General features: G+C 39.2%; 1 protein-coding gene across 5 annotated transcripts in view; it reads left to right on the top strand.

The window, feature by feature from the left end:
* SPATA18 (spermatogenesis associated 18) overlaps nt 1–11,453 on the top strand; it is a 43,063-nt gene extending 31,610 nt beyond the window's left edge. For 3 of the 5 annotated variants that reach the window (XM_078852534.1, XM_078852533.1, XM_073342067.1), the window contains 6 exons: nt 374–532; nt 1,112–1,287; nt 3,692–3,815; nt 4,173–4,262; nt 6,665–6,710; nt 10,902–11,453. In XM_078852534.1, the coding sequence (XP_078708660.1) occupies nt 374–532; nt 1,112–1,287; nt 3,692–3,815; nt 4,173–4,262; nt 6,665–6,710; nt 10,902–10,957 (651 nt within the window). In that variant the 3' untranslated portion in view covers nt 10,958–11,453. Of the gene's footprint in view, nt 1–373; nt 533–1,111; nt 1,288–3,691; nt 3,816–4,172; nt 4,263–6,664; nt 6,711–7,215 lie in introns of all 5 variants that reach the window. The other 2 variants (XR_013635723.1, XM_073342069.2) reach the window with 2 other exon arrangements.
* The last annotated feature ends 953 nt before the right edge of the window (nt 11,454–12,406 follow it).

Raw genomic sequence — 12,406 nt, 5'->3', positions numbered from 1 at the left:
TACAACATCCTGTCCACTGACATCTTTGAATGTGTTAAACTGCAGTACTTGATTTTGCAAGTGATGGAATCTTATGGAAAAATATAAAGTTCTAGCTGGAAAGTCTAAAGCATTCTAAAATGATTTGTCATCTGGAATTTAAAAATAAGTGTGATGTATCTGAGAATACCTTCCCTAAGGTGTATTGTTTCTAAACACCACCATTTTAATATGAGAATTTTTCTCCCCAGGAAACTATAAAGACATTTGGCAAATTTATCCCTTGATATCAGTGAGGTTACTCTGGGAATATGTCTGAGCCATTGTTTGAAAATCAAACCTATTTTCTTTCTCACAGAGTTCTAACTATAAATGGCTGTTCTAACATTTGCAGGAGTCTTTCCATGCAGCGAAGATGGCCTTCAGACAATTCAAAATGCGTGTGAGAAAGACTCTGTCTCTGACTCACTCAGGGCCTGAATCACTTGAAGACACTGTCCTGGATTATATAGTTCGCCATGAGGATCTATATGATGTTCAAGCCAGTGTCAATGTAAGTCAGAGGCAATGTGAAGCCTGACTATTAATATTTTGTACAAACCTGCAATCCATCTTACTTTGAAGTAGTTTTACTAGGGAGAAGATAACAGCATTAATTTCATTTTGTTATAGCAATAAGTTTTCTCATACAGTAATATAACATGCTAGTGTTTGTATCTGTTTGATATATTTTTATCTGTGACTGTTGTGTCTATTTTTGCAAAAGTAATGCCATTTGGAAAATAAAATCTAATTACAGTAAATAAAACAATTGTATGATGCTTTCAGTGGTAGTCTAGAGAGCATTGTACTGCACTCGAAATCAGTATACCAGTCATAGGACTGATGTCATCATTAGTGCTGACACTGTGATGTCATTTTAGAAATACATCTTTTAGAGGTAATAGTCCATGAAATAACATAAGACAGCATCTTTGGTGTTCTGTGTACCTTTTATTAAATGGGGTTTTGTGGTAGTGAAAGTTAGGAGGGTCAAGTGTTTCAGTATCGGCCAGTCTGTAATTAGAAAGCTTTGGTAAGCTCAAATTCATCATCACTAGTGAGTTACTAGATATGTTATGTTTATTTTCAGGAAGTAATTCGTGCCATGAATATCAATCCTAAGATTTCATTCCCACCAGAAGTTGACTTCATCATGATCAGCAGTTTGGTTCGGGAGTTGTGCCGGGTAGCTTTTTCAATGCAGACCTTGGTTCCTCCCCTCGATATTGCATTTGGTGCAGATGGAGAACTTTTTAATGAGAGCAAGTAAGAACTCTGAAATATTCAGTAATAGACTCCTACCATAGAAATTAGAGATGGAAATGACCTATCACGCCACATAGCCCATCCTTCAGCCAGTTCAGCCTATTTACATTAAGGTTTAAGATTGCTGGTAAACTTTACTTGTTTAGTTTGAGTCCTGTTTCCCTACTATGTAGCAAATTTGGTAGATAATTCAAGGGTTGTAGAGGAATATAATTTCCAAAGTATGCAAACTTTGGGCAATATATTTCACTTATTAGTCACTTTTTCCACCAACAGGGCAACAATTTTATCTATAAACTCCAGTCTCATGTGTATATTTGATTATAAAACCTTTACTAAAAATATAAGAACTACCTTTCTCTCACTGCCAAATTCCCCTCTGCCTCCAGTGTTTTAAAAATATTTTTCTTGCTACTTCCTCCATTGTTACTTGGCCAATTAATTAGAAGCAAATTTCCAGTGAGCTCTGACAGATGGTGCCTGCCTTCAAGGGTCTCACAAATCTCAGGATTCTCTGCACATCCTTTCTGGCAGCTGTTCTGTGGATTCTTAGCTCTCTTGTGCCCCATCATTACTTGCTGCCACAGCTCAGTATGGAAGGAGAAGCCACTTCTTAGAGAAGTGAAAATCCTTTGTAGAAATGGGATTTTCTTTAACATTTTGTGAACTAGGGTTTAAGGGCTCTTTCAAGGCTCACAGTTGGCTGCTGTGTGAACTGATAGAGAATCCCAGAGCACTTCTGAGGCCTTCCAAGCAGGCACCAGAGGCCACAGCTCAAAGGAAATTTACTTTCAAGGAGGAAGAAGTTAAGTAAGGGGGAGAAAAGGAAGGCAACAACAGCAAGAAGGTTTAAAATAATTACTTTAGAACTGGAGGGAGGCAGAGGGGAACAGGTGAAGTAGTCAGGGAGAGAGAGGAGGAATGAGAAGAAGGTGAAGCTTCAACGGGACAAAAGCAGAATCAGACATGATCAGAAGACATGGGGTTAGCCAGCTGCTGACCAGCCAGCTGTTTTGGCTATATTAGAAGGGCAATGGCCCCTAACTATTTTTAGTGTTATCACCCTTTCTCAGTCAACTATATGTGTTTGGCCTTCAAAAGACCAGGGAGGGAGACAGAATATAGAACCAATACATTTAAAAAACCCCTAACAATTTCAAAAATAGTTTTTCTAGACTTAAAAATGTCACTGGTTTATAGGTCATTATCTCAGGATCTTTAAGGGCAGGGAAGAAGTCATGTGTCCCACTGGAAAGGTGGAACTCTCCAGTGCCTATGGGTAGATAGTGCCTGTTTCTAGCCCTCATTGATCATTAGATACCAGACCTTAAATATGTTTTTAGTCAGGATTGACCATTGCCCATCCGGCACCTAAGACCAGGGTAACTTTGGGAGTGGAAATGTTAAATTTTAAATTATTTAAAAAGAAAGCATTGCAGCAGTTTGAAAGTACTCAGAGGTTTTAAGGTACATGAAAAGTGCAATTTATAACATTGATATCACCATTAGACATGTGATGTAGATAGCTTTGTGTATATGTGTTTATATAATATGCAAGTATCAATAAACAAGTGTGCTGACAGAACCGTTTTAACACAATGATAAATTTTCTCTTGTGGCATAGAATGAACAGCTTATTGTTGCCATCTGTGGCTTCTGACAAAACTAAATATGGAGGGTAACTTTATGATGCTACCGTGATAGACCTACTGAAACCTGTGACGTTGGGGAGACTTTTGGTCTACAAGGCCTCAGATTGAGGGAAAGTCCTATGTTTAACATGGAACTGTGGGGAACTGACTGTGGGCAGGGAGGGAGAAAAAAGATAAACAGAAGGGATTTGTTGGGAGTGTGCAAAAGTGCAGCAATTACTGGGAGGAGGAGAGATTGAAAGGATTGGTGTCTCCCAAGGTAACTTTGCTGGGGCCCCCAGAATCCTAAATCTGGCCTTGCTAACTAGTGTGCCCAAAATCCGTTAAACTGATTTCTTTGAAGGAAACTGATATTGTCCATTTAATATTTATTCCTAATTCATTTTTATTGTTGTATCTTTAATGATAAGCAGTCCCAGGATGATGTAATATACTTCGATTATCGAAAACTGCACTTCATGTTGCCTGTCAGTAATGAAAGGGCTTGCACCTGGGCTAAGCAGGTGTGCATCTGATGTGAGAGATTATTGTAACAAAACTTCTGTTGGCACTGGCAGGCCACATATACCTACGTTAGATGAGTTTCACACAAGTACATTCCTTTTTATACTTTATTTTTACATGTACCACTGAAATATTGTTAAGAAACATATTTACAAGCTATAATAAATATTCTGGCCTTATCAAGCGTAGCCATCACTGGTTTCTTTTAGCATTGACATGGTAATATCCTCTTTGCTGTGTTTGAACAGATACCGTCGCAGCTATGATTCTGATTTTACGGCTCCCTTGGTGGTCTATCATGTGTGGCCTGCTCTGATGGAAAATGATTCTATTATTGTGAAGGGAGAGGCAGTCTCAAAGAGAGGTGCTCTGGTATGTACCCTTGGACTTGCTAAGGAAAGTCATCCTATTTAAATTCTCATGCAACTCTACTATAGGCAGAATTATTGTGTATCAAATCTTGATATTTATTTAGGGCCTGATCTTGTCAACACTTACCATGCATTTAATTTTGTGCATATGAGTAGTCTCATTGGCTTCAACATGCTGCTCACGTGCTTAAAGGTTAGCATGTGAAATGTTTGCAGGATCAGGGCCTTAGTTAGGGAAATATTCTTCTATTCATATACTTAAGCCTTGACTTCAGCAAAGTAAGGCTGTTCCCAAATTTAGTTTGAATGAATGTACTTTTCTTAATATAGATCTGTGTCATACTGTGTTTTGTTGTAGTGGTCTCGCAGGAGCAGGAGTAAAAGCAGAAGCAGAAGCCGCAGCATGAGTCCTATTCTGTCTCATTCTGCAAGCCCCAGCCGCACCTTGGTACAGTATAACACATCAATCATTTTACACTCAATATAATTAACAGAATCTAGGCATTCTGTAACATTACAAGTCATACGCACATGTTGAACCTGGGAAATAAACATTCATATTGACAATCTTGCGTGGAGTAAGATGAAGCATTATACTTACAAATAGGTACTTACATACATCTGTTTCTGCGTGGTGCAAAATAGGTGTTGAGTGTTACCATTTTAGTCAAATATGTAAAATTTGTTGATAAATAATGTGGTCAATTGCTTGACCACACTTTGGTTTGTTATGAAATATATTCAAGTGGCCAAAATAATTGTCAGTCAGGTGTATTGCTCTAAGCCAATAATGACCGAGTAAAGGAAAATGGTTCTCCGTGATACCATTCTCCGTGAAGTCGTCTTGTGCAGCAATGTTACGTTCACCTTATGCAGAAGGTGAGCTCCCAAAATTCCATGTTTCTGCTGGCATTATTTCTATGATGATTTTACAAGTTACACATCTCTTGATATATCACTGAAATCCAACCCATATGTTCCAGTTCCTTCACTTTTTGTTCTGTTCCTTCCTTATCTTTGTTTTGGATACTAGCATTTAAGGTACAGGTCCATGAAGGTACTTCCCTGGCTTGTATTAAGACACACAATAAATGTATCTTCATTTTGACAAATTTCCTATTTGCTTATGCCAAATGCTTACTTTAGCAAATTGCAAGGAATTATGGGATACTTACCATAATCCTGTTCACTTATGCTATAGGCAAGTTTAGGCTACCTCACTATTACAATATTTGTGCAAAATATTATTGGTGCTTAATACATACTTATATGGTGTGGTGTGTGTGTGTGTGTGTGTGTGTGTGTGTGTATTAGGGGCTCACCTGCATAAGGTGAATGTAAAATTGCTGCACAAGATGACTTCCCAGAGAATGGTATTATGTAGAACCATTTTCCTTTACTATGTTTATCAGTACCGTACACGGCTAGCGTGTGTGTGTGTGAGAATGAAAAACTATATGGTAAACTATCCTTATTGCAGATCAAGTGTAGACTAATGAAAGTATTGATAGATTGTTGGTCTTATGTATATTATTTGCTGTCCTCCCTGTCCAGTTCTTAGGGTGACGAGATAGAAAGTGTGAAAAATCAGGACGGGGGTGGGGGGTAATAGGTGCTAATATAAGACAAAGCCCTGAATATCAGGACTGCCCCTATAAAATCAGGACATCTGGTCACCCTACAGTTCTACAAGTCTCCACCTTCTCTGACTTCCAGTCTCTCCTAAATTATCAAGTACAACCACCCAGAAGAATTTTAGGGCCCTCACACTACATATAAACAGCACATTGTCCCTTCTTCTTAGAACTAGCAGTCTAAATTTATCCTCTAATGGAAGGCAGGAGCAACAAATCAGTGAGGTGGGGATAGGGAAGAAAGGACTGAGCTCCCAAAAATAAGATTATGGGAGTGTGCAGCAAGATTTATGCAATTTTTGAATGATATTTGATATATTTGAATGATATTTGACTAGTTACAGATATATATAATTTTAAAATTGTTGAATCATATTTATTGTGTGTCTATCTATCTATCATTAAGGTATTTATTTAATAAATATTATATAGATGGAGTGTGTGGGGAGGTGATTTATTTTTATATATAAATATACATATACATACTGTGTGTGTGTGTGTATAAAAATATGTGTGGGTGCATATAAGAAATAAATGCCTTATCATTAACAATGCCTTGGTAGACTCACTTCTTGTGGGTGTCATGAAAGAAGAATGAGAGGAGGTAATTTGCTGAATTAAGCTTGAAGGTGGTATAGAGAGCCCTTCTCCTAGTTGCCTGGCTGTTGGGTCTTGCCCACATGCTCAGGGTCCCACTGATCACCGGATTTTGGTGGGGAAGGGATTTTCCCCTAAGCCAGATTGGCAGAGACTTGGTGGTTTGTTGCCTTCCTCTGCAGCATAAGGCACAAGTCACGTGATAGAATCATCTGGGTTTATCCTACTTAATCAATTCCATACCATTGAGGGGCTGCAGGCATTGGTAGCTCCTCAGTCTCCCATGTTCTCTGCCTGGGGCACACAACCATCTAGTCTTCTGAGGACTGAAATGCTTTAGTCTTACCCAAGTTACTGGGCTCAGTACAGGGTACCAGGGTGAAATTTAATGACTTGTGACATACAGGAGATCAGACTAGATGATTTAGTGCTCCTTTCTGGCCTTAGACTCAATGAAATCTCTGAAATCCACCCCAGTATAAGCTCTACTTTGCATCATTCGTGTAGTAATATCAGTGCAAATTTTCTGACTGTAGACAGACCCTGAGATGCTTGTCTGGAGTGTAATGCCTTTTTTGAACCTGGTCTGCTGACTTGCTCTTTGCTGTTTGCCTTGCAGTTACCTCGAAGTCGCAGCCCTTCCCCAATAAGGAGCGGAAGCCCAAGTAAGTGGGCGTATTCAGTACACAATGCCTCCTGGTTTTCACATTAAGTGCTTGAAAGATTGAGTAAAGAGATCAAATAACACTGTGCACGTCTTTGTCTCTGACACACTTGTGTTGTTTTTAAAATGAGTGGCCCTTCACTTTTTCGTTTTGTGAAAAGGCCGATGTTTCTGACTTTTGTAGAGCACCTTCTTTCTCATCCCTTCCAAACTGTTATCACAATGTCTCTGACTGCTAGTTGCCTTTATTCTATGGCCAGCCAAGTATCCCCACAGCTTCCTACAGAACTGTCATATAGTAAGTACAATTTGGCCCCTCTTCGATGAGAGAAGCAGGCAACTCTATGACTACTGGCTCTATACCTACAAATTCCAAATGGACTGGCTATCTGACCAGGATGAAATGAGGAATTTTTCAAAATTTCAAATGAAGTCCCTTCTTGAATCCACTCAGTGTAGTTATTTAGAAAACTAGTCATACTGAAATGTGTATTTTTCTCCAATAGGACTTTAAATTAACTGGATGTGTTTCTGTGATTCTGTACATCCGGATCAGTCAACTTCAGTGGTGCCTCCTCCTGTTCCAAGAGTACCTCAAACCTCACTTAAGATAATGTGAATGGCAGTTTTGTGTTACTCCAAAGGGAGGGTTAAATGTTGTTTTCGCTTAGCATGTTTTTATAAGTTTAGTAGGTTTTTTATCATTATAGAAATTAATTGAACCAATTTGATAAAAAAAATTGCATAGACATTTAGGATCATACTCATATGGTATAGAGTTTACACAGCTCTTAGCAATCCTTGCAGAAAATAGAGCAGCAGATCTAAGGATCACATCTAGAACATTTTTACCTGAAACGATATGATGCCATTTATTTTGATGGCATATTTAACATCACATGAACATTACAACTTGTTGAGATTAGCTGTTACTTGAAAACAATGTCACTGGATGGTGCTTATTTACATTTCGAGAAGGCAGCCCTAATCTCAGGATGGGAAACTCTTAATTACTTGGGTAGCATTGTCACTGGATGGTGCTTATTTACATTTCGAGAAGGCAGCCCTAATCTCAGGATGGGAAACTCTTAATTACTTGGGTAGCATTGTTTTGTCGTTGATGTATCAACTGAAGGTGGTCTCTGTTGCCTGACTGATGAAATACCAGTAGTTTATGACTGGCACATGTGACTACGGCATTTCAGTCTCCATGTCTTCAGTTACATTGATTTATGAAAGCACATAGCTAATAGTTTGTATGAAGTGTGCTGGTTTTGGCCATGGAATTCACTATGCTTGTTAAATTCAGCCTGTTACTGAAGAAAGGAATCTCACTAGTGGTTGCAATTTGGACCTTATTGATATTTCAAAAGTGTGTCACTGAACATTTTGAGGTTTGAAATACTTGCTTGGGATGCATTAACTATTCAGTATCTCTTCCAAATACATACAGAACACAATTAGAGCCTCCATTTGAACACAATCACAAAAACGTGGCTATTAAAGACAGTCACTTGCTGCATTCTGAATTAAATAATTGATTATTTTGATCTCAGAAGTATCTTGGTTCTTCTGCCATTTTAAAGGATTTCTTGTCCATTTGTAAAAACTTCATGTTAATATCAGAATATTTGTTTCTAAGAGAACTGATTTTCTTTTTTCTCTCCTGAACCTCATCTGTAGGGCCAGCCTTAAGTACAAGCAACACAAGTGACTGCTTGGGGCCTTGCTCTTTTACATAGGAACCTAGGATGTGTAATAATAGATCTGACCATTAGTTCATCAAGTCCAGTATCTTGTTTCAGTCCAATACCTGATGCTTCAGAGGAAAGTGGAAATTTCCCATAACTCAGCTTCACTGTTGTGGAATGTAAATGGATGCAGGCAGGAGGAATTCCTTCCTGTCCCCTGTTGCAATCAGCTTATGCCCCAAAACATGAGATTTCATTACTTTCATTGTAACAAAATTCACAATTGTACACGCTGTTAGTCATGAATGTATTTAACTCTTTAAAAATTCACCTACATTCATTAATTCCATGACCTCTCATAGGGGGGCTTGTGCAGACTTCGTACACTCCCTTCTTCCTCCCCACAACTGTGGGGCTGTTTGAGGCTTTACAAACTTTAAGACCGGCCCAGCCCAACTTCACTATACACTACTGTAACTATAATGTCACAGTTGGTGCCTGGATACACAAACTGTGGGCCTGATTTAGCTCTGACCCTGGTTTTATACATATGTAATGTAAGAGTTATTCCTGATTTACACGAGGGTGAGAGCTCTATGGGGGCTGGTATATGCAAAATCATTTCCACAGGTCCTGAGAATGAACTGAGAGACACACCGAAAAGGCGCTCAGGTAAGTGGTGGGCTCTCTTGTTGTCTGTTAAAATCAATGCACATATAGCCTCTGAAATGAACATTTAAAGTAGTTTGTTCCTTCTTATAGGTTCTTATATTGTTAGTTACAGCCAGGGAGCTGAGGTTAGTGTTATCCTGTACACTTACACATCAATCCCTTGATTAGTATCGCTACATAAATGTCTTGATTTTGAGCACTTGCAGCACTGAAGTCAGTGATCATAAGAATGGCCATACTGGGTCAGACCAAAGGTCCATCTAGCTCAGTATTCTGTCTTCTGACAGTGGCCAATGCCGGGTGCTTCAGAGGGAATGAACAGAACAAGTAATCATTGAGTGAGCCATCTTCTGTGGCCTGATATAATCAGACCCCTTCTTCAGGTGTCTAAATATGGATTTAGGTGCCTAACAGGGCAAGATGTTCAAAACGGGATGCCTAAGTAATCAATATTACAGAATCTAATAATTGTTTCAGGCCAAAGAGAGAGGTTTTTGTACTATTACTGTTCAGGTTTTATATATTATTTGACTTCCACATGTTCACTACAAAGACACACTAGATCACAATCTCTGTCATTTGACACATATTGTTCTGACAGAGAAGCAGAGTTTCATAACCTAGTATTAGAAAATTAAATGTCATACAAAAGAGACACAAACATATTTAATGGCCTGGGATCCATGATTGACCTAGAGACACACCTCAGCAATACCTTTAGATGAAGTATCCCACAAAGAACTAAAAATGCAAGTTCAGAAACAAAGATTTAAAACACTTGAGGACCACATCATATACAGAATTCACCAAATGAGCTGACTGAGCACTCTGGTCACTTGTCTCAAAGTAACAGAAAAGTTTAAAAGAATTAAAGTGAGTGCACACTAGGTTTTGCAGGGAGAAAGTGGCTTCAGAAATACCTTGCAAAATGTAAAAGTTAAATAAAAAATAAGCTTGATAAACAGTTCTCACTCTCTACCGCATTGATCTGTGGAGCCAATAGCATTTAGCAAGGTGCATGATGCCATTAAGAGAATGATGTTTTTTTATTGGGCTTCATTTCAGGTCATTTATAGTCATTTAAATTAGTGAGTAGGTCAGACAAGGGATTTTTTTTTTAGTGATGAGTCAGACATTAACAGGCTATATACTGCCCTTTATCTACATGCACAACTCCTCCTGACAACAGTGCAATTTGTACATGCTGATCAATGTCTGTGTATGATCCTCTATGATTGACTTACATGTGCAATAAAGCACAGTGGCCTTATAAAAAGGGAGCTCTGTAATTTCTCTCAAGTGCTAAGTGGAAGAATCACCGTACAGGAATTGTATAGCACACATACATGTTAATAAAGGATTAAAAACCTCCAAGGAGAGCAAATGTCTTATAACAAATCAGTGTAAATGCCACACCGGTAGTCGTAACAAAATAATACAGGTGGCATAAATACAGAAATGTTTGCTGACATGATTTTTGTAAGCTGCAAAATGAATGTGATCAGTGGGGTTTATGCTACACGATTGTTCCAATACAGTGTTATTCATGATGTCAGTGATAATCCTGAAGTGTTGGGCCAAATTCAGAGCTGATCCAAGCCCTATATAATCCCACTCAGATAAATGAGATTGCCTGGGATGTAAATCAGCACTTAATATGGACCAGTGCATTTGTGTGGACATAATGTATGTTTTATATAAACGTTGTAATAGCTGAAGAGTTTCCCCTGTATATCAGCGCTGTCAAAGCTGATTTTGAATGGCTGAAGAAAAGATCACCCCACAGTCCAATCTAAATCTGATATCTTTTTTTATTACCTATTTTTGAGGAGATACTGTGGCATCAACATATGGATTCTCCTTCACTTTCCCTTCTTCTCTATGAGCAAATGATTTTAATATATCCCAGAATATCACTATATACAATCAAGAATTACCAAGATGGATGGCTCAGTTTACTATCATGCAGTGGGAGATCCAAGTTCAGAAGCAATCTTGTGCTGCTTTTCCACCTATCTTGGGGTGGGAGTTTGCGATGGTGATGCTGGGCCAGGGTAGTATACATCACTCTAGGAGGACCTGGAGAGGAAGTACTTTGCAGAGGAGGCAAAAGCTATCCAATTACCCAAAGTGGTAAACACCCTTCCATCTTCCTGGACCAGCTGGTGCCCTTTAATCCTTCTTTTGCATTTTTGCCAGTCTGTTTTAAATGTATTGCAAAGAATGTCTTTATATACAAGTGCCATCAGCAATTAATTCTCTTCTTTAGCCTTAGATAATATAACTTTGTCATAACTTACTCATCTTTGATTGCAGTTGTCAAGAGAATTATGTTCTTAGTTTGATTTGAAATAGCCTGGCTTTACATTAAAGAAACTTGAAAAAGGAATTTATTTTGTGTGCAAGTGTTTTAGCATATGGTATTGTGACAAAGTTCCTGCTCTGCCTTGGTGGGTCTTGCGCTTATTGGCAGATTTGCTCGCCTTGGAGCTTCACAGCAGCCCTCAGCTTGGCCGTTTTTCTGAATTCACAGTCCAGGTCGACTCCTCCTGTGTCTGACCAGGAGTTGGGAGGTTTTGGGGGGAACCCGGGCCCGCCCTCTACTCCGGGTTCCAGCCCAGGGCCCTGTGGAATGCAGCTGTCTAGAGTGCCTCCTGGAACAGCTGTGCAACAGCTCCAACTCCCTGGGCTACTTCCCCGTGGTCTCCTCCTAACACCTTCTCTATTCTCACCATAGGACCTTCCTCCTGGTGTCTGATAATGCTTGTACACCTCAGTCCTCCAACAGTCTGCATTCTCACTCTCAGCTCCTAGTGCCTCTTGCTCCCAGCTCCTCACACGCACACCACAAACTGAAGTGAGCGCCTTTTTAAAACCCCCAGGTGTCCTGATTAGCCTGCCTTAATTGATTCTAGCAGCTTCTTGATTGGCTGCAGGTATTCTAATCAGCCTGTCTTAATTATCTCCAGAAGGTTCCTGATTGTTCTGGAACCTTCCCTGTTATCTTACCCAGGGAAAAGGGACCTACTTAGCCTGGGGCTAATATATCTGCCTTCTATTACTCTCCTGTAGCCATCTGGCCCGACCCTGTCACAGTACATTCAGGCTGAATGCGCTTTCTGTGTTTCTGGATTGTACTGTATCTCTTGTTCATGCAGTATGGAGCAATTACATTTAAACAGAAATATCTGCATTCACAGTTGAACTCAAATTTCCTGATACTGGAAAATGATGTGAGGAAATCTGTCACCTTTTTGCTGACACAGCATGTGTTGTTTATTCAGGAAATACACATTCTACTCAGCACATTGTTATACCAGTTCTTGGCACTCTG

The sequence above is a fragment of the Lepidochelys kempii genome, chromosome 4, assembly GCF_965140285.1.
Source record: "Lepidochelys kempii isolate rLepKem1 chromosome 4, rLepKem1.hap1, whole genome shotgun sequence".
NCBI classification, from domain to species: Eukaryota; Metazoa; Chordata; order Testudines; family Cheloniidae; genus Lepidochelys; species Lepidochelys kempii.
Note: the sequence above shows the minus strand (reverse complement) of the source record. Positions and strands in the feature narration are given on the sequence as shown.